Below are 16,477 nucleotides of genomic sequence, written 5' to 3'. Positions count from 1 at the left end.
TCTATATGCTCATGTAAACCTGAGGAGCACAAGCCAAAGAATTTCATTATGGATAAATGTGGCTACACTGTTTATCTGTACATGACAATAAAACTTGAAACTTCAAACTTGAACTTGCTCTACAATTATTGCTCATAAAGCTGGCGTTAGTTGGGCAAAAATGTATCGGAAATTAATTTTTTACCTTGAATTTTAAACAGATTTTTTAAAACCCCAGAGCATATTAATCATATCACAGAATGCTGTGAAATATTTAAAGAACAACATAGACGCTAACAAATGAAAACAAAGGTTTTATTCTTTTGTTCCGCTTCATGTGAAGCTTTTATTTTATTAACTAACCGGAAATGAGGAGTCCTGCCTCTGCCGGTCTCTGTGAACTTCCGTGTAACTTAAGTAGGAAAGAAAATTCTGGGCTGTCGCCCAGCTTCTGTCGGCCTCCAGCGGTGATCTGGCGTTATTGTCGCTAACGTTTGGCCTCGGTGTGGGAAGTTAGACACGACTCCGTAGAGAGCTGAGCCGCAGCAGCCATAACAGGCAGGCAGTGTGTGTGAGAAGTCCGAGCCGGAGGCGCTAACCGCCGGGGAGCTAATAGGCTCTAACAGCGGACAGACAGATGGCCGTGCGGCTCTTTGAGCGTTAGCTGTCAGCATGGAGGACAACAATGGACTCGACGGAGACCTGAACGCCAACGTCAGGTGTCAGAGGACCGGCGACCCGAAGCTTGACAAGGCGGTGCAGCACTGGTTAGCCTGGGACAGGGTGAGTCTGTGCCCGTTAGTCAGAAAGCCAAGCCGGGTGTAAGCGGGGAGCGCTGCACCAGACTTCCCTGACAAATCCGTCACTTTAACATATCACCACTTTTGGGCAGGGACATGTCACAGAAACAGGTTTATGAGTTATGTTTTATAGATCATTGTGGTTGTGTGGAGAAATCGGCATACAAACTGTTTCATGAAGCAGCACTGTTATTCATTAAACATAAACTTCATACAGCCTGAAGGCGGGAAGCCGGTGTTGCAGCAGGTCTGAACTATAACAGTTAAGTTAAGACTAAAGCCTTTAGGTTGAAACTGTGAGCCGAATGAACAAGTAGAATGAGCTAGCCCCCAAAAAACCTAGCAAGACGTATTTCCTTCTTGAATTATTTTCCGAAACAATAAAGTAAAGTTAAAATGAGCAGTTTTTAAAGGGGAGTTCTGTGGTGGCGGGAGGCGAGTCTGTCTCCGGGTGAGAGGGTGTGTGGTGGCGGCAGTGCGGAGCTGCAGGTCGGCTGGCAGGAGCACCGCGGCTGCTCGGGGCGTGATGGAGATTAATTTTGTGGGTTACCGGAGGATTAACCGGCAGCGTGACTCAGCATGACTCAGCAGATAGAGTCAGAAAGGCCTTTCCGGTCAATAAACATTCATCCGTGGGTGAATATTGATCGTTTACTCATCTTTATTCAGGAACCAGGTCACTGTGAGCTGCTGGATGATGCTCAGATCCAAACATATTTTAAAGCCAACGTGTTTTACAACCATTTTAATTTTAAATGCAAATTAAAAATAAGCTTCGTGCCACCTCATCCATACGTGGTCACTCCTGGCCCCTAAACCAGCATGGTGGCATTGTGGAAGAGCCAGCCATTTATGACATCTAGCAGGTAATTACTGTTGTAATGTGCACAGTGAGAAAAACCTGGATGTTTGATGACGTCTGTGAAGGCTGCGCTGTAGCTTCAGCTCTGACACCGTGACCATCCGTGCAGGTCCTTCACATGAAGCTGTTTGTTTCAGTTTTCTTTAATCTTAGACTCGTTATTGTGGGTCAATCTTGTGTATGCGTCAGCAGCAAAATATACAATCAGAAGACCTGGGATCGATCCCTGAGGAACTCCAACTCCTGTGGTGAACAATTACACGAGTTTAGGTTTTGGATGCTGGCGGAGGATTTGGATCTGGGACTGAGTCACCATGGGTCACTGGTTCAGGCTGGTGGAGCAGAGTCCCGTCTGCAGAAGAAGGCAGAGGGAGGACTTCTCTAAAACACCTCGGCACCTCGCTGGTTCATCCTGTTGCAGAACAAAGACATGGTGCAACTTTGTGCAAGATCTACAACCGTTTGACTGTGAGCAAGACCTGCCTGTGCTCATTATTGCTAATGTCTCGCTTCAGAAAGGTCAAAGGTTAATCCCAGCCACACCGTTTTATCCTTGCTGTTTGAAACTTTGGCCATGTTCAAGAAGAAACCCGGAGCTATGCTGCGTGGCAGGAGACCAGAGGAAGTCTACTGTGACAGTGTTTCAGACTGGACTGGGTTTGAACCTCCCATTGCTCCCCAGCGTCGCCCTCCCAGTGTTCAGAGCTGTGCAGTCTCTAAAGGTCACGGCTGTCTTGAACTCTGCTGTAAATGTCAGCAGCCGGGAAAAGATTCCCACTCGCCATTTGGACTCTATCTTTATCCTGTGTGCAGAGAAACATGAATGAGGTCCATCCTTCTGCCTCTCAGGGCATCAGCTGCACATCAGCTGACGCTCCGAGGCCCGTGAGCCTGCAGGGACTCCTTCACTCAGAGTGCATCCTAATGAAGACAGGAAGTGAGCACCCCACCACAGAGTACAGCAAACATGCACCGGGCACCTTTTCTAAATGTGTTAGATATTTTATCACCCACATAGTGTGACATCAGGTGATAATCTTAATCTCATTTAATGTTTTTAATGAAACCTTTGTGAAGGTTCAGCTTCCTGTGTTTGTGCCTGTCGGGAGATGAGGAAACCTTATTTCCACACAGTGCAGATATTTATTTATAATAATCATAATCTGTGATCCACGTGTCACAGTGGAGGGTCAGGAATGATGAAGGCGACGCCTTCATCAGCCTGACCCTCCACTGTGAACTGTCTCACTGAGTTATGATTATTATATCTAAATATCTGAACTGTGCAGAAATAAGGATGACTTCATCTCCTGACAGGTTCCTGAGGCGTTCCCACGCTTAGCTTCACAGTATGCTTCAGGTTGGCATCAGGTCCAAGACTGAACACCCTGCACCTTCTGAGGGACGTGACCTCAAATGGGTCGTCATATCTCTCTTAGACGTGTTTAACTGAAGATACGAGGGCTGGGGCCGCCTGTCCGTGACGTGTCCACATACGGCACCGTGCAGCTGTCTGCTGTGTGCTGCCTTATATGTGCCTGATTTCTGTACATGCAGCTCAGAGACAGAAGCTGAGTTTGTACGTTTCTAACACGCTTCAAAGTGAATATTTATCCTTCAGCACAGCCTGAATCTCTCCGTTTCCCTTCTTTATCAGTGGCTTCCATGCAGCCGTCCCTCCACTGAGACCTTGGCTGTGTGTGAGTACAGCGCGTTCACGTCCCTGTTGGGGGGTAGTTTAAAAAGTTGAGTCCAGAGTTTTCAGGCTGCCGAGGTCAGACTGTTCTCAGAGCTTTGATTAAAGAGCGAGGCTGAAAAACAGCAAACAGTGCAGCGTGAGAACGTTTCCGTCCTGGTGTCAGCGGTCGGCTTAACGAGGCCCACGAGACGTCCTTACTCCTGTGTGTCTGTAAGCACTCTGCACGTGCTCAGTTTGTGAGGTGAGGCCGAGCAGGCGAAGGCTTTGGACAAGTGTGATTATGAAAAAGGGCTGAAACACTGAAGACACTTGGGCAGCTCACCTGAGCCAGGTGATGTGACAGTATTCACCTGGACTTCCACAGGTGTTTATGACGGCCGTGCAGTTTAGTTTGAATGTTTAGAGAAGTGTGAGAGGGTCATCCCCAGATATCCATGTCCTCACCACGGGGACGAGACGTCTGCGCCTGAATCAGCTTCAGTGATAAGTGTGTGTGCGTGTGTCACTGTGTGCGTGTGTCACTGTGTGTGTGCGTGTGTCACTGTGTGTGTGCGTGTGTCACTGTGTGTGTGCGTGTGTCACTGTGTGTGTGTGTCACTGTGTGTGTGCGTGTGTCACTGTGTGTGTGCGTGTGTCACTGTGTGTGTGCGTGTGTCACTGTGTGTCACTGTGTGCGTGTGTCACTGTGTGTGCACGTGTGTCACTGTGTGCGTGTGTCACTGTGTGTGTGCGTGTGTCACTGTGTGTGTGCGTGTGTCACTGTGTGCGTGTGTCACTGTGTGCGTGTGTCACTGTGTGTCACTGTGTGCGTGTGTCACTGTGTGTGCACGTGTGTCACTGTGTGCGTGTGTCACTGTGTGCGTGTGTCACTGTGTGTGTGCGTGTGTCACTGTGTGCGTGTGTCACTGTGTGTGCACGTGTGTCACTGTGTGTGCGCGTGTCACTGTGTGACTGTGTGCGTGCGTCACTGTGTGACTGTGTGCGTGCGTCACTGTGTGACTGTGTGCGTGCGTGTGTCTGTGTGTCACTGTGTGCGTGCGTCACTGTGTGACTGTGTGCGTGTGTGTCACTGTGTGTGTGCGTGCGTGTCACCGTGTGTGTGCGTGTGTGAGGTGTGAAAGGCGCTGTGAGTTGAGGGCGTGGTCTTACCTGTGCAGGTATGGTCAGAGGTGTGATGGGTTTCCATGCTGTGCTGCAGAACCAGTGGACCCGGGCTCAAGTGGAGTCTCTGGTGGGGGCGGGGCGTGTCGATGACCTGAGTCGGAGACTCTGCAGCAGGATGAGCTTCGGCACGGCCGGACTTAGAGCGCCGATGGGAGCAGGATTCAACCGGATCAACGACCTCACCGTCATCCAGTCCACACAGGTGAGAGAGAGGGAGGCAACATGACCGGCTCAGGTAGGCCGATGTCTGACCCGAGCCACTTCCTTTTCCTTTGCAGGGCCTGTACTCCTACCTGTGCAGGTATTTTGCAGACTTCAGCAGCAGAGGTGTCGTGGTGGGCTTCGACACCAGAGGACAGGAGGAGAGCGGCTGCAGCAGCCACAGGTGGCACACACACAGACACACATGCGCTGACGACCCAGTCCAAGGACGTCCCTCGACACACAGACGACCATCGCCACTGTGCAATATTTAATTTATGTGGAATCTTTCAGGCATTTTTCTTTAAAACTCTTCATTATTTACTTAAAGAACATACATATTTATAAAGGTTTTCAATGTTTTGTTTTCTTTGGATATTTTCTGACATAATTTCCAGATTTTAAAAACTGTAAAATATTAAAGTGTCAATAAATTCAATAAATTATGAACAAACATCTGAGTTTATGAAGCAGAGTTCACTTTGAACCAACACGTTTAACCTGTGTGTGTGTGTGTGTGTGTGTGTGTGTGTGTGTGTGTGTGTGTGTGTGTGTGTGTGTGTGTGTGTGTGTGTGTGTGTGTGTGTGTGTGTGTGTGTGTGTGTGTGTGTGTGTGTGTGTGTGTGTGTGTGTGTGTGTTTTTCAGGCTGGCGAAGCTGACAGCTGCTGTGCTGCTGAGCAGAGATGTCCCCGTGCATCTCTTCTCCTCCTTCGTCCCCACGCCGTACGTGGTAAGGAAACATTAACACATCACTTCCTGCATGCAGCCGGCTGTTCACTGTGACCTCACTAATGTTCACGTTGTCACGTTTTCCGGGCTGTAATGAATGAGCCGACCTCGCGTCGGCGTCAAACTGTCCTGAGCACAGAGCCAGCAGCAGCCTGACAGCTGACTGTGTCACAGACACGCCACAGATATTTAAACACTTATTAAAACTGAACGTTCACTGAGTTTCACACTGAGCGCGCTCTGTTCTCCTTTGGCAGCCTTATGCTGTGAAGAAGCTGAGGGCTGCAGCCGGAGTGATGATCACAGCGTCTCACAATCCAAAAGAAGACAACGGATACAAGGTCAGTAAGGGCGCGCTCGCAGCTGCGCCTCAAATGGGAAGTAAAAGTGAGGGAGCTCGGCTGCAGACTGAGCTGGGTGCGTGTCTCCCCCTGCAGGTGTACTGGTGTAACGGCGCCCAGATCGCCTCGCCTCATGACAAGGAGATCCTGCGATGTATAGAGGAGCAGCTGGAGCCCTGGAGCGCCTCCTGCTGGGACGTAGGGCTGGTGGATCGCTGCTCCCTGAGGACGGACCCACTGACCCAGATCAACAGCTGCTACATGGATGAGCTCGCCTCCCTCTGCTTCCACAGGTAAGCCCACCTGTTCCTCCTCTCGGTGTACTCCACAGGGATGCTAATGGTTCTTCTACAGCACGTTTTCGATGCCTCAGTGATTTCTGTCCAACTCATTCATGCTCTGATTTATAGCATCAGAGAGAAACCTGGGGTTAGTATGTTGCCCAAGGGCATTTGGGCAGCAGGGATTGAACCACCAACCTTGTGATTAGTAGATGCCTGCTCGTGATTTTTATAATATGTGAACAGTCATTTATATTTTCCTCATTTTCACAGCCTGTGTTGTTCTGCTGATGTCAGAAGCTGTTTGCCAGCAATGATTGAGTGAAAACGGAGGACGATGTTTGTGACCGCAGGCTGAGGCTTCAGCGTGATGAGTTCAGGTGTTTCGTTGGAGGACTGCAGCGCATGTTTCATGAGTCACATCTGCAGTTTGTCAGACCGCCTGCTGTTTCCACTGCTGCATGAATAAAGATGATCATTATTTCTAACCGCTGAGCGTTTACAGCGGAAATAATAATTTTTTTTCACGTTTAAGTGAAAAATCGGTGACGTTATCGTGTGGTTGGCGTTGGACATGGTGATGTCACAGTAAGGTGGTCTGATCTGAGTCCCCGCTTTTAAGTTTCACGGCGTGATTGTTTGTGCCATTAAAAGAAACGTTAGTGAACCTGCAGTAAGAGTGACACGTTCCCCTGATGTTCTGCCAGGATGTGAACGTATAAGGACGTCAGGAAATGTTGAACTTTGACCTTTAAAATGACCCTGAGCACCAACGTTAGAACATGTTTCCTGATGCGTCTCAGGGACCTGAACAGCAGCTCCCCGCTGAAGTTCGTCCACTCCTCCTTCCACGGCGTCGGCCACGCCTTTGTCCAGCAGGCCTTCCGGGTGTTCGGCTTCCCGCCACCGATCGCCGTCCCGGAGCAGAAAGACCCCGACCCCAACTTCTCCTCGGTGCGCTGTCCCAACCCTGAGGAGGGAGAGTCTGTGCTGGTGGGTCAGGTTCCCGTCTCGTTTGCTCACAAATGACCGAATCCTGTCATTCGCTTATCCGGTGTCTTGTTTTCTAGGAACTTTCTCTCCTTCTGGCAGAGCGGGAAAACGCCCGCGTCGTCCTGGCGACGGATCCTGATGCTGACCGGCTGGCTGTAGCAGAGAAGTCTGACGGGTATATTTGCTCAAAGGCACTTCAGAGCTTAAAGTATTTGGCAGCGCTGCAGGTTCACCTGTATCGACCTGGTTTCAGGGTCTAGTTTACCTGTGTTTCAGGTGTGGCTGGAAGGTGTTCACAGGTAACGAGATGGCGGCCCTGCTGGGCTGGTGGATGTTCTTCACGTGGAAGGAGAACCACCCTGAACCAGCAGACGCTCGGAGCATTTACATGTTGGCGACCACGGTGTCCTCGAAGATCCTGCAGGCCTTCGCTCGCATCGAGGGGTTCCACTTTGAGGTCAGATGCTCAGGCGTTAGTGAGCACGCCAGTGTCTGGAAGTAAGACGACGATGATGATGAAGGTTTCTCTGTGCTCAACAGGAAACTCTGCCGGGCTTTAAATGGATCGGGAATAGAATCCACGAGCTGTCCAAAACAGGAAGCAGAGTCATCTTTTCCTTTGAGGAGTCCATTGGTAACTAAGCTCCTCTGTGACGTAGAAACTGAACAGTTAGCAGTGTTTCCTGGAAACTCTCTCCTGTCTGACTGTCTGATTTAAATTTACAGTAACTCATTACACAGCAGTGGGGAGTAGACTTCATCACAGTAGATGAGTTTAAGGATAATCCACCCACTGTGATCATCTTCAGTGCCCTGTACCAACACAGAGCAGCCACCTGTGTTGCTGCACAGTCCTTTACAGTATAAAGGGTCTTTGATGGTTATTGGAGAACTGAATTCATTCTGTGTTTTAAAGGTTTATTTGAAGGGAAACTGTCAGGTGTCCCTTCATCTCTTCAGGGTTCCTCTGTGGGGACACGGTCCTGGATAAGGACGGCGTGAGCTCGGCGGCGGTTGTGGCTGAAATGGCCGCTTACCTTCACAACAAGAACCTAAGTCTGAGCCAACAGCTGCACAACATCTACCAGACGTAAGACTGCAGGGCACCGCTCTAACATCACGATCACAACGTGTCATTTAATGTTGAGCTGTGTGACGTTTACTGACCTGCTTCAATAAGTAAAGAAGATTCTATGCTGGACTTCATTGTGTGTCCCTTAAAGTCCACGTGCAGCTTGGTCACACACACACACAGACATACTGGTGTCCGTTACTCAGTCCAGATATTTCAAACAGTATGCCATGAACATCGACATTGGATTCAAACGCTCTGTTTGTTTGCATGACCCTCCAAACAGAAACGTCACCAGCAGGGGGCAGCAGGCATCCTCCAATCAGGCTTAAAGTACATCAGGGACACTGACAACACCCAGGACTGTGCTTTTATTAAAACCTTTACAGGGAATCAACAAAATAATCCAGTTGAATTTATTTACTTTAATTTAAAGACAGAAAACAGGAAGACTTAACATAGACAGAGGAAGTGTTGATACAAGGACACAGAACTCTGTTTTTTATTTTATACTGGTGCATTCAAACATGAAACATTACAGGCTGGTGTCATATTATGGATACGTCGCTCTTTGATCCGCATACTTAAAAAAAGTGGATTAAAAGTAAAAACAAAAAGAAATAGAATTAATTCTTTGAAAAACATCTCCTACTACTAAAACTAGATGGCACAGAAAGCTGTGCTCTGCTCTTATGTTGACAGTCATCCCCGGTGTGACTTCCTGTCTGCAGGTACGGGTATCACGTGTCTCAAACCTCCTACGTCGTCTGTAACGACCCTCCCACCATCCAGAGGATCTTCAGCCGCATCAGAAACTTTGACGGCAGCGGCTCGTATCCGAAGACGTGCGGCGGCGTCCAGATCGTTCATGTAAGAGATGTTACCACGGGATATGACAGCAGCCAGCCGGACCTCAGATCTGTGAGATGCAGTCTTGTTCTTCCTCAAGTTCCTCCTGTTCAGTTCAGGTGTGTTCAGGTGTGTTTTCCCGTGCAGGTTCTTCCCGTGTCCAGGAGCAGTCACATGATCACCTTCACGCTGAAGAACGGCGTCGTGGCCACGCTGAGGACAAGCGGCACCGAACCGAAGATCAAGTACTACACAGAGTTCTGCGCAGCGCCGGGGCAAAGGTCAGCTCCTTGTTTCTGTTTGTCTGTGATGGAGATGAAACGTTAACGACAGCGAGCAGCAAGTCAGACGTGTGTGTACACAAACGCACATACATGCAGGAGAAATACAAACAAACAGCAAAATCAAGCTGAGCAAAACACGACGTCCTCGCTAAAGTCAGGGGAAGCAAATAAGACGTTTTTGTACAAAGTCTGACCAGAAATAAAGCTAAGCGGTGCTGAATACCTGTGTCTATGGCACACTCGTAAGTTTTAGGAAGTTTTCACTGGATTAAACCTGTAAATTAATTCAAAGGAAACTTCCTTCATTTGTTTGTCATAAAAAAAAAAAAGTTTCTCAGACAAAATGACTCGAGTAAGAGCCGACAGGAGGAACGGCGATCAGGCCGTCTGGTAGGAGTGATCTAAGTGTGTGAGGTGAATCTGACCTAACACACACCTCTGAGCAGCAGACAGACAGTACAGAGCTCTGTCCTTATTGAACTCTGAGTGTAACAAACCAGCGCTGTTGAACAGCTTACTTACAAGGAGAACACATTATTAAACCACAGACGTGTTCTTGTACACTTGTTCCAAATATAACATGTTTGTAGATCAGAGGCTACGCCTCCAACCCCAGAGAGCTTCACTGGGACTTTGTGAATATTGTAGTTGCAGAGAAGGATAAACTCCAGGCCACCTAAACACAGCAAATGTGAAGGCACGAGATGAAATCCCCGACACTTGTTGGTCCAGTTAATGTTGAAAGCTGAAATCAATGAAAGTTAAGCCACCATTATTATAACTGTTGACAACAACAGTTCTGTGGATGTGATGAGCTTCGTTTTCCACAGGAAATGATAGAACAGAGTTATCACCAAGACTGAGCAGCACAGACGAGACGGACTTTCAGCCCCCCTCACACAGCTGTTAAGAACATTTAAATTCAAAGTGCTCCTAAATGTCCTGTCTTTGGTAATGTGTATTCCTACATAGGTTACACAGCTTTTTCCTGGAAGACCAGAAACGCAGGTCACAGCACACTCGTTCTCCGGTAACAGTTGTTGAGATTAAGTCCTGATGCCCTGGAAGAAGACTCCATGGTGCCTTTCTCACTTCCACAGCATGTCTTTTATCCCGCCCCTCGCTGAGCCAGAGGTTTCTTCCTGTTAAAAGGGAGTTTTTCCTTCCCACTGTCGCCAAAGTGCTTGCTTATAGGGGGTCATATGATTGTTGGGTTTTTCCCTGTATGTATTATTGTAGGGTCTGCCTTATAATATAAAGCGCCTTGAGGCGACTATTGCTGTGATTTAGCACTGTGTAAATAACGCTGAGCTGAATTGTGGTCTTCCAGCTGACTGATGGAGCTTTCTTTCCCTGCAGTGCTGATGCCTTCAGCTGAACAGGCTCTGATCTGTGAGCTCACTAACTGTGCTGCTAACAGGAAAAGATCCACAGACGTTTCAGAGAAAATCTGTTGTACCACAAGAAAGTTTGATAGAACCATGATGTTTGTACAGAGAGTTCTGACACGTTTGCTAAAAAAGCACCAAAGCCAAATTTATTTAGAGCAGACAGGATAAAGTCCAAGAATAATCTACGTCAGGTCCTCGTGTCACTCTAACAAACTTCATGTGTGACCTCATGATGTGTGGGCGTGGCCTCAGTGACATCATCAGCCTCTCTGTGTTGCAGCGAGGTGTCCACCCTGGAGGAGGAGCTCAGGAAGGTCACCACTGCCCTGGTGGATGAGTTCCTGGAGCCCGAGAAGAACAGCCTGATCCGCCGCCTGGTGTAGCACCGCCTGCTCGTACCTGCTTACTGTTGATTACATCACATCCTGTCATGTGTGAATCAGAGCAGCAGCTGCCTCACTCTGGTGTTGGTGAACTATGAACCCTGAAGAGGTTAAGAGAGCGAGTCTTCAGATTCTTTCGTGTGATTGGCTGTGATGGAAGCTCGTTATGACAGACAAACCTGACGTGATGTTTGTGTATGAGAAACATTTAAATCTTATTTTAAGATTATTTTCATGTTCTGGTGTTTGAAAAAGCAACAAATTAATTTTCTTTAAAACAAAAAGTTGACCAAAAAAACAAAATGAAACAAAAGATAAAAACTAAATATCGAAATGGGACACGTGTGAGCAGAGCACTTTAGTTTGCTTAATTCAGCAGCAGTGCATTCTGGGAGTTGGCCCTGAATACTCTTTTCGTGTGGATATTTTGTTGTTGTTGTTGCCATCTGTTCTTTTCAACCAAATTTAAATGAATAAAATCGGCAGGCAGGACAATTAAATTATTTTATTTATTTTTGTGTAAAAATGGCAAATATTTGTTGTAGCTTTTTAATTATTTGTGACAGTAAAATCTGCTATTTTTTATTTTTATCCAGTTCTTGATGTTTTATGTTAAACAGATTGTAGAAGCAGCTGTTGCTGATATTTATTTTGAATAATTTCATAAGCGAAGGTGAGAAATAAAACAGAGCTGAGTTTGTTCTGATGTCACATTGACTGTTCGTTGGCCTGAGGTAATTTATTTTTCTACTCAAGGAGATTAAAGATGTTTATGTGAGAGGAGGAGCTGCTGTTTCTGCTGTTGCGCATTCGGCTCCATGCAGATGCTTTTATTTTGTTAAAGAAATGGTTGACGACAGCATGACGCCTCATCTGTGAATTACTGTCACAGCTTCATTCGTACTGAAAATAAAATAAAAATACTCTTATGTGGTTCTCTGATTACCTTCATGTGCTCTTCACTTCTCCTTACCAACCAAATCTCACACGGATATGTGAAGAATGAAGGGAGCCTGCAGCGAAACGGAGAGCGCAACCTCTGACTGAGTGCCTGTTTACTCAGTCTGACCACCTGTGAAGGTAACGTGCTAACATGGCTAACGCTAGCATCACCGCACATAGCCCCGTTATTTTAAGGTCATCTTAGCTTATGAAAATTTTACGTCGTGGCTGTACGAGCTAGCTACGTGTTTTGTAAGCTGCTGTGCTCTTCACAAATAAAGCTGGAAGCAGCTCTGACTGTTAGAACCAGCACTGAGCCCTGTTACATTTATACGGTGTTAGAGCAATGGCTGCAACCTACAGCCTTTAAACTAGCGGTTAAAATGCTGACAGTAAACTCGTCAGTCCAGATGTTACCACATTACTCTATGGTACTTAGAGTTAAAACAACTGAGACAGGCTGATTAAAATAACACCTGTCAGTTCTCTCATTCAACATATCAAGACTGGAGCTCACACTACTGATTTCAGTTCATTTAATATGTGAGTGCACAGATTCATTCTCAACTGGACATAAATGATGATCAAAGGTTGTATATATGATGAATTCATCAAATCCCAGCCTCTAACACAGTTACGGTTTTTGACTCAATCGCAGGACACCAGGATCAGATTCACACGAGAGAGTTTTATTTACAAGTCCACCAAGTGTATATACAAAAAGGTACAGGGGAAGTGCTTTGTACAACAGGGTGAGGGACGGGGCTCTAGGGAAATCCAAGGGGAAGGCACTTGTTCTCCAAACAATCCACACACACACACGATAGCAGGCTCTCACTCCAACACTCGCAACTCGGGAATCACACGGGGAAGAATCCAGGAAATCTGTAGACAGGGAGACGTGGTTAAATACAAAAGCACAAAGAAACACTCAACTTGCTGTGGCTTGACTTTCACTAACGCGTGGCAGACAAGGATCCAGTGAAGGACAGCGTCACCTCCTGGCTTAAATGCTGATAACCTTGATTAGGCTCAGGTGTTTCCTTTCTCCGAGGGCGTGAACCCACAATGAGTTCCGCCCCAGCGACAGAAAGGAGGAGAGAGAGAGTGGAAGTGAGAGAGAAAGATAGAATACGCTGACCAGCGTCCAGCTGATCCTCCTGGCCATGACAAACACAGTGCGCTGAATCTTAGCTTTGAATGTCCAGTATATTCTAATCAGTGCAATGTAAGCATTCACTGAACCTACGGTATCTACACCTGTGTGGCAAATATGCAGTAAAGATACAGATAATGAAATTTAATTATTAATACAATATACATCATGAAAAATGAAAGCTGAAATTGATTCAGTTTAGTACTTTTCTCTGTATGCTCTGTGATTATAAAGGCCTTAAATTCTGTGATATATACTGTAAATGATTTTCACAGAGGTCTTAAAGTAGTTAAATCACTGCTGATAGTCTGGTTGTTTATATTTTCACATATTTTTGTGTCTGTAGGGCTGTTTGATGACGATTTGGACTCCTCTGGGAGATGAGGATACACCTATATCTGTTCCACCAGCCTATTAATCAACGAAAGACCAAGACAGACTTTTAATTCATTTGAAAGCCTGATGCTTAGCCTCGTCCACCCCAGCTGTAAAACTCAGAAACCAGTCTTACTTGTTATCATCTATCGTCCACCTGGGCCTTACACAGAGTTTCTCTCTGATTTCTCAGACTTTTTATCTGATTTAGTGCTCAGCTCAGCTGTGCTTATTTCTGAGACATGATTTTTTTGAATGTGTTCATATTTAGACAGTGTGCATCTGTATGCTGAAACTGTAATGGTGAACCTGAGGTGATGGTAAACACAAGGCAAATATATATAAATATAAAACAATATTGAAGTAATGTCTTTACCCTGTGCAGCGTGTGGACGCTGTGCACACATACTGCTGTATCCACCGGATTCCAGCCAGAGTGGATTCTGGAGTCTTCCCACGCTCCTGTTAGTGATCCTCCATCTGGATGGATGATAACAACCTTGTGAACAATCTAGCAGGTGGAGATGGCCCATATCTATGGGACTGATTTCTGCTAATAACGCCCATTGTATGGACTGATAACAGCCGAAGCGGATGATTGAAGTCACCCAGTTGCTAGTTGTGCGATTACCCAGCATACATCACTCCCTCCATAAATGCAATAAACGATACAAAAGTAATGGCCTATAATTAATTTATCTGCTGTATTTTGCTGTTTCTCTGTTTCTCATGGACTTCATGCAGGAGAGACGGCCTCAGTGATGATGGATTCTGCATCCTCTGCTTTACCTCCTAATCTCTTTCTTCTTTAACATACAATTAAAATCACTCCGAAAGCGTAAACATACTGACGAAGTCTGTAATTTTAAACATTTGCACTTTTACTTGTTTTATGAGTTATATTTAAGAAGAGTAAAGTTGTTCACATAAAGTTTTTATTCTTTTGTATCATGTACCACATACTGAACTTTACAGCCCAGGTGAATGGAAGGAAAAAAAACAACAACAACAACAACAAAAAAATATATATATATATATGTATATATATATATATATATATATATATATATGTTAAAAAAAAACCCATCAGCACGCCCTTACGGGTGGTTTATTCTTCAAGCTCGGGTCCTCTACCAGAGGCCTGGGAGCTTGAGGGTCCTGCGCAGTATCTTAGCTGTTCCCAGGACTGCGCTCTTCTGGACAGAGATCTCCGATGTTGTTCCCGGGATCTGCTGGAGCCACTCGCCTAGCTTGGGAGTCACCGCACCTAGTGCTCCGATTACCACTGGGACCACCGTCACCTTCACCCTCCACATCCTCTCGAGCTCTTCTCTGAGCCCTTGGTATTTCTCCAGCTTCTCGTGTTCCTTCTTCCTGATATTGCTGTCATTCGGAACCGCTACATCGATCACTACGGCCGTCTTCTTCTGTTTGTCTACCACCACTATGTCCGGTTGGTTAGCCACCACCATTTTGTCCGTCTGCATCTGGAAGTCCCACAGGATCTTAGCTCGGTCATTCTCCACCACCCTTGGGGCATCTCCCATTTTGACCTCAGGACTTCCAGGTTATACTCGGCACAGATGTTCCTGTACACTATGCCGGCCACTTGGTTATGGCGCTCCATGTATGCCTTGCCTGCTAGCATCTTGCACCCTGCTGTTATGTGCTGGATTGTCTCTGGGGCATCTTTACACAGCCTGCACCTGGGGTCTTGCCTGGTGTGATAGACCCCAGCCTCTATGGATCTTGTACTCAGAGCTTGTTCTTGTGCTGCCATGATTAGTGCCTCTGTGCTGTCTTTCAGTCCAGCTTTGTCCAGCCACTGGTAGGATTTCTGGATATCAGCCACCTCCTCTATCTGCCGGTGGTACATACCATGCAGGGGCCTGTCCTTCCATGATGGTTCCTCACCTTCCTCCTCTTTCTTGGGTTTCTGCTGCCTGAGGTATTCACTGAGCACTCGGTCAGTTGGGGCCATCTTCCCAATGTATTCTTGGATGTTCGTTGTCTCATCCTGGACTGTGGTGCTGACACTCACCAGTCCCGGCCCCCTTCCTTCCGCTTAGCGTACAGCCTCAGGGTGCTGGACTTGGGGTGAAACCCTCCATGCATGGTAAGGAGCTTTCTTGTCTTTATGTCAGTGGCTTCTATCTCCTCCTTTGGCCAGCCTATTACCCCAGCAGGGTACCTGATCACGGGCAGGCGTGAGGTGTTGATAGCCCAGATCTTGTTGTTACCGCTCAGCTGACTCCTCAGGACTTGCCTGACCCTCTGCAGGTACTTGGTGGTTGCAGCTTTTCTAGCGGCCTCTTCATGGTTCCCATTCGCCTGTGGGATCCCCAGGTACTTGTAACTGTCCTCTATGTCTGCAATGTTGCCTTCTGGTAGTTTGATCCCCTCAGTTCTGACTACCTGCCCTCTCTTTGTTACCATCCGACTACACTTCTCCAGTCCGAACGACATATATATATATATAGTAGGATTAAAGAAATTATTTTACGGTTACTGTTCATATCCATCATCTTTATCATTGCATTAATTATCATTTCATCAAAGCATTTATTGAAGTTGTTGGCATTATGTTATAATTTGTATTACAGGTGTTATCATAATCACATATTAACATGTTTATTACAGGTGCAGTTATAACCACTTTAAATCGTTGAGTTAAATCTATAATCTTAAAAGCTTATATGCTGAGTATATTGTTACAGTAAAATAGTAGCTGAGCACAGGCCTGAGTGTTTTCAGCAACATGTTGCACTAGAGTTTACTTGACAACAGGTGACAGACGGAGGACAAGTCCATGGGGACCTCAAAGGCCTGAGATCATCACCATATTTGGAAGAGGATGCCAGAAAGGGGAACTCCTGTCTCTGCATTTATCTCTTAAGATTGATCGTTATCTGTAAAAGAGGCAAATAATGTTCTTAAGATGCAAATTATGTGCTTGTAAACGCAAGAGGGGGCGT

At 46.5% G+C, this 16,477-nt stretch overlaps 1 protein-coding gene across 1 annotated transcript; it reads left to right on the top strand.

The window, feature by feature from the left end:
* Positions 1-360: 360 nt before the first annotated feature.
* Positions 361-11,958, top strand: pgm2l1 (phosphoglucomutase 2-like 1). Its single transcript, XM_031747002.2, has 14 exons — positions 361-762; positions 4,539-4,706; positions 4,783-4,889; positions 5,352-5,436; positions 5,693-5,776; positions 5,873-6,069; positions 6,861-7,050; positions 7,128-7,225; positions 7,327-7,507; positions 7,591-7,684; positions 8,011-8,140; positions 8,854-9,043; positions 9,119-9,252; positions 10,927-11,958. The coding sequence occupies exons 1-14, from the start codon at positions 652-654 to the stop codon at positions 11,027-11,029; spliced, it is 1,872 nt and encodes a 623-aa protein (XP_031602862.2). The 5' UTR covers positions 361-651; the 3' UTR covers positions 11,030-11,958.
* Positions 11,959-16,477: the final 4,519 nt, after the last annotated feature.

The sequence above is a fragment of the Oreochromis aureus genome, linkage group 14, assembly GCF_013358895.1.
Source record: "Oreochromis aureus strain Israel breed Guangdong linkage group 14, ZZ_aureus, whole genome shotgun sequence".
NCBI lineage: Eukaryota > Metazoa > Chordata > Actinopteri > Cichliformes > Cichlidae > Oreochromis > Oreochromis aureus.
The sequence above is the reverse complement of the archived record's forward strand: the minus strand, read 5'-3'. Positions and strand labels throughout refer to the sequence as shown.